The 13889-nt window shown below is 43.0% G+C and overlaps 1 protein-coding gene across 2 annotated transcripts; it reads right to left on the bottom strand.

The window, feature by feature from the left end:
• Nucleotides 1-2558: 2558 nt before the first annotated feature.
• Nucleotides 2559-6370, bottom strand: LOC109983052 (neurogenic differentiation factor 2). Of its 2 annotated transcripts, none has more exons than XM_020632563.3 (2): nt 5978-6370; nt 2559-3636 (listed from the first exon to the last, which is right to left on the bottom strand). In XM_020632563.3, the coding sequence occupies exon 2, from the start codon at nt 3627-3629 to the stop codon at nt 2559-2561; it is 1071 nt and encodes a 356-aa protein (XP_020488219.2). In that variant the 5' UTR covers nt 3630-3636; nt 5978-6370. The 2 variants fall into 2 exon arrangements, with proteins under 2 accessions (XP_020488219.2, XP_065821076.1); XM_065965004.1 differs by lacking the exon at nt 5978-6370 and adding an exon at nt 4590-5362.
• Between the last annotated feature and the right edge of the window lie 7519 nt (nt 6371-13889).

The following is a 13889-nucleotide window of genomic DNA, read 5'->3' as shown; positions in this document are numbered from 1 at the left end:
TGTGTGGGTGTGTTTGTGGTGTGTGTGTGTGTGTGTGTGTGTGTGTGTGTGTGTGTGTGTGTGTGTGTGTGTGTGTGTGTGTGTGTGTGTGTGTGTGTGTATGTTACTAAGTGTGTTTGAATGTATTTAATTAATTTGCAGGTTTATTTGATTGAAATAGCCCAGTATGAATAAATCCGTGCATTTAGATTACTATTGAACCCATGGTTAAATAAGAGTGAGATGTGTGTTACAAGTGGTGGAACTGTGAAAAGGGGTCGACTTCCTAGTTTATATTTGATTTTAAATGCAAAGAGGAAATATATTTTAAAAAAAAATTGAAGGGACATTCAAACTAAATGTTAAGGCTCATTGTGCGCTGTCAGTTCCGCAAACTCCTTTTATAAGCCTGTACAGGTTTTCTATTTTATTTTAGAAAGTCCTATTGAGAGAACAGCAATTGTCTCAGTCGTTTACTGAGTATCGGAAAAATGCAGCAGAAGACGTATACTTCTCTGATTTTTAGTTGTCGATTCTCTGTTACTTTTCAAGCACTGTAAAACATGTGTCATATTGTTGTTGTTGTTGCCCCTTCCTAAAGGCATGTGATACATAAGTCTAGACCAATCTTTTTTTTTTCAATAGTATCAAATAATATCAAAATATTTTTGGATTATCTGTAGTTTCCTTAACTTGAAAGTTTAACCTGCTTGAGTGAAATAGCAGCAACAGGAGCTCTCCGTGGTGCTGAAACCCGTTTGTTTCCCACATTTTGTCTAAACGGTCAAAATGAAACAGACCAAAATTACAATGGAGATGACCTTGAATTCAGTGCTAGGCATCAGTGAACCTGCACTGTCTGTGTTTGGTAACCAGGGTGTCCAGACTCTGGTGGTAGTCTGCACTGAGCCATTCAATCAAAATGTACTGCACATATTTTCCACCTAAAACTTGCCATTTAAATCGTTCCATATATTTTTGAAAGGCTGTTTTGCAAACCTGAGCTCTCTGCCAATCAGAAATGATACATTGGCACCACTTTACTTCATCAGGAAAATGGCCACAGTACCCTCTCCCTCTTGTCCCAGTTTATTAGATAAAGGCCCCGAGGCTCTGGGAGGAACTCCTGCAGGTTACGGCTTCAGCATGCTCAACGTTGAATCATCCGTTATCTTCCAATAACATTAAAAAAAATAAAAGAATGTTTGGCTGAACCAGCAGCCTTAAATCACCTCATTATCCTTACAATACAAATGTCTAAGTCTATAAAAATTCGATTTGAAAAATAACTATAAAATACCTCCATCGAACGTGGAGAGTGAAAATGAATTGAAAAGTTATTTAATAGTATGTGTTTAACAGGAAAGGTGTTATAGAAATGAAGTTGCACAGTCCCAGTCGTTGTCTTTTTATTTTACCACACAGTTGGTTGATTACAAAGTTGAAAGACTTTAATATTATGAAAAGAAAATTGCCCAGCAACACATGGGATCCCGCCATTTCCATCGACTATTAACATTTATTACAAAAACAACACAATAAATACGTGCAATAATAATCATAATGATCACAATTAGAATGATAATTAGAGATCCTATTCAACATTGTAAATCGAAACAAAATATTAAACCAAAGGAAGCTTGAAATAAAAAAACAATACAATGGATCAATGAGAAAAAAAACGAACAAGATGAACTTCATTTTATTTGAACGATGGGAAAGGGGGGGGGGGGGGGCGTTAATCCAATTGGCTGCCCAGGAATTCAGATTCGTTGGGTTAGAGTGTGTGTGTGTGTGTGTGTGTGTGTGTGTGTGTGTGTGTGTGTGTGTGTGTGTGTGTGTGTGTGTGTGTGTGTGTGTGTGTGTGTGTGTGTGTGAGTGCGTGCAGCCTGTGCTGATGAAACATAGAGTCTTTCGGACCTTGCTGCCTCGTGCTGTGCTCTTGTTGGGATTTGCATAGATGCGAAACGATTGATTTTGCCGGAGAACAGAATCTCAGAATCTTCTAGAACAAACCGGCGAGCACTTTTCGGTTCAGCATTTCACTCTGCATTTCTTGAGATTGCATCTTTTCAACACCTCCCAAATCTTTTACACACATAAGAAACCTAATACATGTAATTCTCACGAGTTAGTTCACTGATTTATTTTTAAGTTTACATTATTACAAAAACCTCCACCAATGTAAACTGACGCCAGTGATGTATGTGGCTAATTAAAAAGTGGTTTCACTTTGACTCTCAGTCTTCAAAATGCAAACCACCACCGATACAAACACAAATCGCACCTTATTTTTTATTTCTTAAATGATATTTTGAAATTCCATTGTGTGTTGGCATCACATTTTCTTTTAGAGTTTCATTTCAGCCTAAAAGGTGGTGATATAGCTGATAATACGTTTGTGATGGATTTCCCTCCACTACATCGCTGACTAAAGCCAAAAATAAAAATTAGACACGGAATACATGAAAGGAAAACACTGATGACAACGAGTTAAACCTCTCTGCAGAATTTCAGCTTGTTAAAAGTGTGCAGTGTTACATTGTTGATTGCAGGAGACGCACAACAGGCTTCTGGCTCTAATTGTGAAAAAACGCGTTCAGTTCATCGTACACAGGGGCCCGTTCGTGGTGTAAGTGCATGTCGTGGTAAGGCAGGGCGTTTTCAGAGTGAATGCCGCTCCGGGGCCCAGAGGAGCCGAACACCAGGTTGTGGGCCCCGCTGGGTCTGGAGCCCGGCAGGCCGGAGTAATGCATAGAGTAGTGGTACCCTTTCTCGTTGTCGGGGGAAGCAGATCCTTGGTGTTTCAGGGAAAAGTTCCCGTTGACGCAGAGAGGCGGGCTAAGCGGCCCCTCGTAGTCGGGGCTGTTGTACTCCGGGGATCCGCCCCCACCGTACGCAGAGTCGTAGGTCGAGCAGTAACCGTGCGTCCTCAGCGGGTGCGAATTCGAGCCCGGTGGGCAGTGGGGGCTGGAGAGACGCGCGCACTGGTATTGGTAGGAATGCATGGAGAGGGAGCCGGACCCGTACCTGCCCCCGTCCGGACACTGCTGCTCAGTTAGGAAGTTACGGGAGTTAAGCTGCAAGCATCCTGCCACGAGATTGGTCGTGGGCTGGGAGAGTCCCTTACACAGCGTCTGGACGTAGGCCACAAGATCCGGCCTTTTCCCGGAGCGCAGTATCTCCGAAAGGGCCCATATATAGTTCTTGGCTAACCGCAGTGTCTCGATTTTTGAAAGTTTTTGTGTTTTGGAGTAGCATGGCACCACTTTACGCAGATTGTCGAGCGCGGAGTTCAGGTCGTGCATGCGAGTCCGCTCCCTTGCGTTGGCCTTTGTCCGCCGCACCTTGGTGCGCTCGATCCGGGCCGGGGTCATTTTGCGCTTCTTAGGGCCCCTTTTTTTGGGCCTATCACCCTCTGTATCCTCTCCGTCATCCTCTTCATCCACCTCATCAACTTCGTCGTCCTCTCCGGCGTGCTCGGATTGCGTCCGACTGTCTCCTCTCAGATCAGACCCATCCATATCGTCCTGTGTGTCTTGGTCCTCTTCTTTAATGATTGAGTCATCTCCTTCGCTGTCCTCAGCCCAGCCGGAGTATTTCTGCACATCGGGTAGCAGCGAGGGGTCGCTGAAAAGCCTCGTCAACATGGTGGCTCTGGAGAAAAGAGAATGGATAATCGAATATAAGGCCTCGCAGGCAAAAGGCAAGCATATGTCTGGTGTTAGACAAAAACGAAAAAAAAAACAGACATTTGGATCATAATGTCTATAAAGCAACTGGAGAAAAAAAAACACACAATCGTATCAGGGCAAATAGAAAATTGCGCACATAACGTCAGAATATTGTGCTTTTGAAGTATTATCGAGATTATCTGGTAATAATTATTCCAAGTGAAATATCAGTTAACTCTTAATAAAAATCGATTACTTTTGTTCAAATACTGAAAAAGCAAATCGCGTCCATATGTGGCAAAAAAAAAAAAAAAATCAGGTCGTAATGCTTTGCTATGGGCTGTAGCCAGACGGATCCCCATTTAATTCCCTGCTGTCATTCGTGTGCCCTGTCGCGTCCTCTCGCAGCGGGTCCTAGCGGCAGGGGCCACATTACAGGTCCCATGGGGGCCCCCACTTTCACTCCCCCTGACGCCCATATACACTCCTGGCTGAATTCCAGCACTATTCATCCTCAACACACACCTCTCCTCAGAGGAGGCAAAAGGGATTTTATTTAATTGATCGGCTGTAGCTTCGTTTAAAGTCACGCTGATTATTAAATTAAGGCTTACAGGCATGCACTGACTCAAGCTGTAAAAGGATATACATTTTAATGCCATGGCCTGTGCTATGGTTTATATACCTCTTAACTGAATCAAACTGTAGTGAATTAAAAGGTCGATTTAAGATTTAAAACAATAACAATACAAATATTGCACCAATGCAAAATAATCTGTATTTTCTGGTGAAAATGCTTGTAAAATATTGTTTAATATTTTACAAAAAGGAAGAGAAATTAAATCACCATTAACCAACTCTTAAGAATGAACTGCCAAGCTGTGGTGCTATTTTACCAATCCTAAAGAAAAAAAAAGAATAAATTGATCGTCCTACCACTTGATTAGTAGCTTAAGTGCAGTCCCATCCCAGAAAACAGAGACGATGTGATCTTTGACAGCTTCAATAAGCCTCCATTGGCTTCCTCCCTAACATGTTCTGTTATTATAGTGCAGCAGCAGAATGACTTGCAGCCAGCGTTAAGGTAGGCTCTGATGGTTGGTTAATTATCTCGGGGGGTGTGCCAGGGGCAAAATCTAGTTTTTAAATCTCAGACTCAGGAGGTTTGCTCAATTAGAAGAAAAAAACACAACAACGTTTAATTAACAGAGCGTGCAGCTAACACGAAATAGATTTCACACATAATTCAGTATGCACGAGTGCATGATTTCAAAGCACTTTTGCGATAACCTTTTACAGATGGAAATCGCTTGTTTCCCTTTAGCCCTCGTTAAATATATAAGAAAAAAACACAACAGGGTTTACCAATCCAACCAAACCCTGCCCAAAAGTCCCCACTACAGCGACGACGTGCTGTTTAAATATTGTTATGTCAAGATATATTGATGAACATAAAACTACACAATCAGAGCTAAATCACAGTGCAGACTGCCTGTCACATCAAATGGCGTTGTCCCACCCTTTCATTTTCTCTGAGATTAAACGTGAGAATCATCGACAAAATCAACAATAAATCTCCATTAAGCTCGAGGGCGTTCGCCGAGGTAACGGGACTGATATCAAAATCCTCCACAGAAATGATTGTTTTTTTTGCATCCTCATCGTCTTTTGTTTTCCCATTCTTGGTCCAGACGCAGGAATCTCTAAATCAAATTATATCCCATATGGTCTATCTACAGCCTTACGGCTCTGCTGAGGGGGGCTACTCCAATCCTCAAGACCTCTCCCTAGACCTCTCTCCTCCCCACCTTTTGACTCGGGCTCGGTATTCGGTCTTTTATAATCAAGGTATGATTTGGATGTCAAAAGTTGAAGGGCACGCGGGAGAGCGGGGGAGTGAGGAACAATCTGTGCAAACATGCTCATCGAATAAAACGAAAAAAAAAAACCTTGACATTCTTTGAACATCCACTTCTTTTTGTTCTTTATTTATTTTTTTTATTTTTTTTGGTAAGATGTTTGCCATGATCTGATGGGATCAGACTACAGACACGTGCATCTATAAGAATAACATGACCAAAGCAAAGTCTCAAATATAGAAGGCGACAAATAGGGAGTTTTGTGCCAAAAGGTTGGCCTTTTACTCCACAAAATGTACGACAAAATGTGCTAAATTCATAAAAAATGGTCAATTCATTAAAATGATATAAAACAAACATGAGTACCTGATAATTGAATTAATTTCTCCTCCATTTTGGACGGGCGTCTCAGTACTCACATTTTTTTTTTTTTATCTTGCTATTGTTGTTTATGTTCCAACTTACCTCGTCACGAGCTCTTGACAGGGGATGGACGAGAAAAAACGCGCTCGAGTTTCAGACCATCTTCAGGGACCGCACGAGTGAGCGAACCAACGCTCCTTGACAGCGTGTAGAGGTGCAGGCGGCGCGCGGCTTCTTCCGTTGTTTAGAGGTGCTTCACTCCCAGCGTGCGCACTCGAATGAGCAGAGGTAGTGAACGGACGTGCCTCTCGGCGTTACTGTGTGTGTGTGTGTATATGTGAGTAAGTAGGTACATGTATGCGTGTGTGATGGTATACGTTTGTGCGTGAGCGCGCGTCTGGCAACCGTGAGCTATGGGGACGGGGTTACATACCAGCTAAGGCTGTGATGCCAGCGCCCATATGGCTGGCACGTCACCGGCAAGAGCCATCACATGAGAGCACGGTGATTGACATGCGCCCGCATTCGTTGAGATTTGCCCGCGGGGGGAGAGAGACGGGGGGGAGAGAGAGAGAGAGAGAGAAGAGAGAGAGAGAGAGAGAGAAGGAGGAGGAGGTAGGAGGTGGTGGTGGTGGTGGTGGAGGAGGAGGAGGAGGGCTCCGCCATCTGTCACCGCGCTAGAGCTCACACAGCCAGAAAAAAAAGGAGGAAAAACAGAAGAGATAGGGAGATAATAAAATGGTGGAACAACAAACTCATCATTGTTGACCTGTGCTGATGCTTCAAGGGATGCACGCTTCTTTCTTTTTTTTCAGTCAAACCTGAAGATTTATGAATTCACCTGCCAAACTTACCAGTCATAGTTTTATGCACTTGAAATGTTAAACTACGTAAATACCCCTTCAGTTACCACAAACTCGACGTGAAATGATTGGAGGTAATCCTACCCTGAAGCACAAAAAGGTCAACATAGACTCCCAATAAGTCTAAACATAAACATAGACCAAAAAGAATGATACTTAGCAGGATTGCCTATTGAGTGTGTAAGGCATAATGTTACAGTGTCATGTGTTTTGAGTGAAAATGCAAACTATTACACCAAGCCAAGTTCAGTTATCTATAGAATAATATCTTACAAGTCATATTAACTTAATCAAAAATGTGTTCTTTTGAAAAACATTCAATTTAAAGATAATACAATAAAACTGGAGCCCATCTAAAAATACATCAATTAACTCTTCAGCACATAAAAGGTGCATAAACTGGGTTTATAGTTGCAGAGTTTACCCTCAATCACATGTCTGTTTCAGAAGCAATGTGGCGGTAGGGGGATGGGAATGCATTGTAAGTGCATTAAGGCTGTGGAACAGAAGGCATATTGTTTATTTATTTACCTAATTGGATCAAATTATGCTTCAACGTATTCAGAGGAACGAGAACTTATACCAATTGTGATTTGTTCTGACTCCTGTGGGCACAACCTGGGCAGAGATGACCCACTTGCCAAAGCTGCAAATGAGTCAGATTGAAAGGTGCCCTTTAATATTACACTGACTTCTGCAGCGTGCTTGTTGTTTGTGTGTGTGTGTGTGTGAAGCTCAAATGGTAACTGGTAGTTGTCCCTGAATTTGTGAGATTTGCCAGAACAACTGCAGGTGTTTACAGAGTGCATTGCTGAGTAAAGGGGAGAGCTTCAGAGCAAGTGGGAAAGGGGCATACAGACAAGACAAGGGGTGAGGGAGAGACTGAGACCCAGGTGTGCAGACCCACTAGGGCTTTATGAAAAATGAGGAGGAGGAAGGGGGGGTTGTAGCTGGAGATGACAGGGAGTTGATGCCGCTAGAAGCTGGCAGAAGTAAGATTTAGGAAGAGGCACATTGGCATATTGTGGCATAGATGCAAGAATTCCTAGCTACCGGCACCTCAGTCCCTTCAGTGTGTCTGCCTCAATGCATTCTGTCCATCCAAGACCTGAGATCTCTCTATTTAACAGACGTTATTGGAGTTAATGTGAGAGAAATGAGCCCAATGACCATCAAGTCCAACTTGGCGCAAGGACACCCACCGGACTGAGTGAGCGGGGACCTGGAGGCCAGGAAATAGCTGATAGAAGCTTATCATGTCCTTGGGCTTTTATCACCCCAATCTCCTTCGCAGCTACAACTAGGAGGCATTTGGGGGGGTTAGGGGGTCATCCCAGGGGTCACCAGTAGTATGGCAGCTGTGGCTAGGGAGCTGAGATGCCGAACATTTGCTAATGTGTCCCATCCCCTATGGGATGAAGGGATGCTAACTTGGCACTACCCCAAACCGTGGTGGGTTGATTGTGTCAGTGTGTGTGTGCGCGTGCGTGTGTGTGTGTGTGCGTGTGTGCGTGCGTGTGTGTGTGTGTGTGTGGAGGGGGATTTGAGGGGCATCCAGCTCCATACCAGCCAAGTCGTTGCCCTATCCTCCTCAGCTGCGCTGGGAAGGCGGGGAGATGCGAGGTCTCCGGCCATGGGAGAAGCCTGATGCTTCTCAACAAGTCCCAAACAACCTTCAGGTCACCTTGCCAAAATAAATGCTAAATGTCAACAGCATAGCTTTAGCCAGTGACTAAAGCCAGCAACTGGCTGCAGGCGAACTCCAATCAAGCAGGCTTTGATCTGATATTGAAACTCCAGAGGAGAGCTTGTTTGGAATTAGAATATTTTAGAACGACTTTGCATCCTGTTTGTATGCGGATTAGTCTTAAGTAAGGGCCACCTGCTGTGCTTTTTTTTTCTTTTTTTTTCCTTTTTTTAGCTAAATGCATGTAATCAAAATGCTAAAAAAGAAGCCCAGTAAATCCATCACTTGTTTTCCTACACGGTCATATGATGCCCATTATCCTTTCAAAGTCATCAAGCCACACCTCCATACCTCTATAGCCCCCCCCCCAACCCCCACTCTTCCCCCTTTCTCACTGTCAGACATGAGGTGATGACCTGCACTTCACTTGTCTTTCTTAGAAGAAGTGCATACTACTGCTGGCACTAATAAAAAATACAGCACACACACACACACACACACAAAAACAAAACACACCCACACACACTCCCACCCCCCACCAGACTACCGGACCCCATCTGCACTCTCATCTCTCCAGCCCCCTAATTGCATATGCACAAATGCAAATGTCTATTAATTAATTACTTGACTAATTAGTGCAGTGGTATTTTAGAGCGATAAATCAAGTGGAGATGGGGCCGAGGACGGCGGGGCAGGAGGAGGGTTGCGTATAGAGCTTCGACAATGAACTCACACCAGAGGGAGTGCTCCCATTGTACAAGTCCCTGTGTGTGACTGGGAGTGTGCTGTGAGGAGGCTGCACACACTGCAGCTTCTGAAGCACTGTTTAAAAATATCGAGGCGTCAAAGGAGGTGGCAATGGGGTGAGTACTCTCTATCAGATGAAGGTAAAGAGAGAGGAGAAGAAATTCAGGTTTTTTCGAGATTTGACCTCTGCCTTACCAAATGTGTCGTGCCTTGGCATGTGGCCAAGCCTGGATGCTCCTTGCACCTATTTCCACAAAGGAGAAACTGTCAGAAACATACTCCTGCAGATGCGTATTTATAATGGTATTGTAAGCCTTGTACAATAGTTCAATGAGCATAACAGTTGGCATCATTTATGCAGTGTTGCTGATGTGATAATTGTGGCATCTGTGATTGGGAGGTGAAAATTTCTGGCAGCGATCGTAAGCGATCTTTCAGTGTGTGTGTGTGTGAGTGTGTGTGTGTGTGTGTGTGTGTGTGTGTGTGACTGTCTGTCTGTGTGTGTGCGTGTATTGCCTGTAGGTGTGCCAGGCCCCTACCATAGGTATCCATAGAGATCTCCAGACTGAAATATTCATTCTTGTTTGCTCGCCCAGACAGTGTGGTCCTAATTGCAGCATCAGAAAGCTCCACCTCTCTCTCTCTCTCTCTCTCTCTCGTCTGGCTTGGCTGCAGCGGAGACAAACCTCATCTGGGAGCAGGATAACTGTGTAAGTGTGTGTGTGTGCGTGTTTTTGATGTGTGTGTGCTTTTGTACATCCGTCCTCTTTTCTGTGGAGAATAACTACAGGGTTTTGTGCTTGACACCCTCTTCCCCTCACTCATTCACAAACATGAAGCACACAAGCTTATTTTCAAGGCGCAGTTCACGTCATCAGTCAGGCAAATTCATTCATTTAATTTCCCTGCATGTCACATTATCCGTTTATTCCGGCTCGCCTTCATGGCCTCGTTCACTCTGCTTGTGTTGGAGATGGGCTGACTATTGATCTCTCTGTCAACATGTCTGTCTGTCGATCTGTCGGTCCACAGAGTGTGTGTGAAGCTCTGGAGTTTTTCATCAGTTCCCGTGCCAACCCAACCCGTGACTGGCCAAGCTGAACCATCTTGTGGGATTTTTGGCTTTTAATTATAGTAAGAGAGGATTAATTATGGCAGTGGAAACAAGGGGCCATGCATTATTGATGCTATGAGTGAAGGGCTGGAGGGGGTAGAGGGTGCTAATTAAATCACTGCCCCACTGCCACGTCCTCCTCCGTCTCTGCCTCCACCATGTCTCCCACCTGCTACATCTCCAGCATCCCTCTCCACTTATAATCCTCACAGACACCAACATACACACATATTTTAACTTACACAATCAATGATGCCTCTGTTGCCCCTTGGTCGTGCCAACCTTGCTTTCCCATCTACTGTTATTTTCTCCCTGACTTACTTCTCTGAGATCCACAAATTCAAGTTTGAGAATGTGTTCCACTCATCAAGTGATCCTTACTTCTCAGGAATCTCACATGTATTAACTCTCTTGAGTTACAATCATGTCGAATAATATTTCCCCCTGTCTCCATGGTTTCCACGCTGACACATCCCGTTTACATTGATTGGTAAAACAATTAATAGCTCTCATGATTTTATCAAATTTGCTTTCATTCTAAATGGGCACCTCAGTTTCACTTTCAACCCCTATTTGGAAAGCCAAAAAGAATGAGCCTTTTCAAAGCGAAAAGTAGCAGAAGGCTGCCATCTACTGGAATTATTTGTAATTGTCAACTCTAAGTAAAGAGTCACTGTATTGCCTTTACTTAGACTTGATTAAAAATGCCAATTTTCCTCTCGGATGACAGATCAAAATCCTCTACGTACCAAACTAATGGCATACCAAGATAATTATGTTTTGAAAAGTAATGCATTCATTTGTCATGAAATGTAAAATGTAGTAGTCAAGTACAGTAAATGTAGTATATGAAGTAGAATCTCTGTTGAGAGGCATTTTTACTCCAGTTTCACTTTACAGCCAGACCAGAAGAGCAATTATGTGATTTGAATTATGCAGAGGTTAAAAAGTTTCTGCAGTATCTTTGCTGTCTATCATTGCTGAACATGAACCGACAGTTTTTGGAGAGTTGGACATAGTATATAAATGTTCTCTTTGCAGGGTATACCAATTATTCCAAGGCTTCTGATGGTCTATAGAGCGAAGAATTGGAACCATGCTTTAATTTTCTGTGCAGCCCGACGCATCAATGCTAAACTTGTGAAACTACTTTGTTTATGCTGCTTTTCTGCTCTGTGTGGTTTTTCCTGGTGTCCTAGTCAAGCTTCTGTCTGCAATTGCTCTTGGTTTCCCATCTCATATTGCTTCTCTCACATTTCCCTCTCTTGACTCTATCTTTAATTTCAGTGATTATCCCATCATGCCCTGTGTTGTGTTGTCCCAACACATTCCGGATGGATAAGAGTTCCCCGGCATCTGACGACGCAGTGATAACAAGCTGAGGAGGTAATCCCTTTTCTCTCCCACTGTTTGTCTTTCACTGTTTCATGTACAGTGCTTAGTGCTCAGTGCACCGGTTTGAGCTAAATCTTCAGCACAGAAGACCTAAATGCAATATGAAAGCAAAAAAAACTAATTCCCTCAGACGTCCTGGCTTAAGTCAAACATACATACTTACCAAAACCTGTTTAAAAAACTTGAAAGCACTTTAGCAGCAATGATCTTGTGGAAAGTATCGCTGCTCTTTAAGGACTCTCCAAATTCATGTAGTTGGGTCTGAACTCTGGAAGGGAATAAAAGAGAGCTAAAAAAAAAAAAAAGCTAAAATATTTCTACATCATTTGCACACAGAGCTAAATCATAATTGCATCAACACAACAGCAGAGGGTGCATGTGCATCCTTCATGGTGAAACACAGCTACAGCTCGTGTGCAAGTTGCGAGGCAGTGCAGCTGTCCCAGGTGTAGTGATTGTCCATGTGAGCAGAACCTGTTCATTGTGTGATGGTATGTTATACAACCAGAAAAAGGGGGGATGAGCAAGTAGTCAAGTGTTGACTGACAGGCAGTGCCCCCTGTGCCCCTTAACAGAATTACTAACACACCTGTTCTGACGGTACAAAGCCTCTCTGTGATCCCGATTAATAGAATGTCTCACCATTTACACTAATGTTGGTCTCTGAAATCCCCTGTGAAGGTATCAGCTTATTAACGCTGAGCACCTGGCAGGTAAAGAGACTCGAGCTTCATAAAAGAGAAGGCTTTCTGGGTAGACTCTAACAAAGATATTTGTCTGATTTTTGTCCGATTCTGTAGCTTGTTCTCCTCTTTTAGGTGTCCTTTATTTGGAATATATACCCAGAATGTATTTCACAGCAGGTTGAATATCGTCTGTAGGGGGTCTGAGAGGCCCGTGAATTACTCTCATAACAGGGAGGGTTTTGTCAGCTCCTGCTCCACTGACTGTCACATGATGAAAAGAGGCCCAGTTGAGAAGTAGATAGAATTACACCCTTTTTCCTAATCTGTCTTTGGAGCGTTGGAGCAGACTTGGACTGTGTGTGTGTGTGTGTGTGTGTGTGTGCGTGTGCGTGTGTGTGTGTAGTGCAAATGTCACACATTTCGTACAGCATGTCCCTAGCTGCTGGAGTTGTTGTCTTGTTTGGTGCTCTCAGGCTTTAAGTGTGATCTGTTTAACAGAGGGTTTTTCCTCTGGTTCTGCCAGCACAGTGATTTAATGACATGCCTAAAATAATATCCAAATACATACAGAGTGAAGCTCAATAAAAATAGATGCAGCCACATGAATACGTAGCTGGGCCAACGTGATGGGTTCTGTTTGTAAACACATGTAGCATAGTAGAGTACAGTCCGTGACATAATAAGAAGAGGAAATGAAGCACACACCCCCCCAGGGGTAAAAACAGCAAACTTTTTCTACTGTATATTGATATACTGACGTTTTCCTCTGCAATGATTTCCTCTGTTAATCTGTTTATGCTCAACTGAGTTCATATACTGAAGAATATCCACGTGGTTTCCAATTAGAGCAATTTGTTCTACTTGTCAGAGTGTCAGCTTGTAGAGTAATACTGTTAATGTGACAGACTGCCAGAGGATTTTTACAATGCCTGGCTGCTCTGACACTCATAGATTTAAAAGCCTACATGATAATTTCTCTCTTTTTTTTACATGTTAATTTATTTGACAAAGTGATGATTGCCAAATGTTTCACTACCTCCACCTTAACTGATTCCAATCAGCTTCACACAATAATCCAAACCCAGCTCCAACTGTTATTGTGGAGCTGTAGATGCTTAGCTGACATGGCACAGCAAACACCAGGGAGTAAATATTTCCAGGTTTTTCCAAGACAGAATTTATAACCTGAAATTGAAAAAGAAAAAAAAACGGATTACTGCAGCGTTAAAATATTCTCTTGGTGTGATCCACCCATTTGTTATTATACAGCATGAAGTTTCTGTTGTCAGTCATTTTTAGTAATTACATATCTAATGACTGTCAATGCTCGAAACTTGCTTAAAAGTAAAATGCTTTCTCGTGTGTTATAAAATAGAGCAGCACATGACTTTAAATGACAGGTAAATCTCTGTGCCATGATTGTGCCCACTTTTCTTACCCATGTAAGTCCTTGATTTGATATTAGTCTCTTTAAATAAACATGTTTGCATTTATTTGCAGGTAATTTCCTCACTATAAACCA

This window comes from Labrus bergylta, chromosome 16, assembly GCF_963930695.1.
Source record: "Labrus bergylta chromosome 16, fLabBer1.1, whole genome shotgun sequence".
In the NCBI taxonomy this organism is placed as follows: domain Eukaryota; kingdom Metazoa; phylum Chordata; class Actinopteri; order Labriformes; family Labridae; genus Labrus; species Labrus bergylta.
The sequence above is the reverse complement of the archived record's forward strand: the minus strand, read 5'-3'. Positions and strand labels throughout refer to the sequence as shown.

Coding starts and splice junctions, on each gene's coding strand:
- LOC109983052 (XM_020632563.3), bottom strand. CDS start 3,629: ATGTTGACGAGGCTTTTCAGCGACCCCTCGCTGCTACCCGATGTGCAG.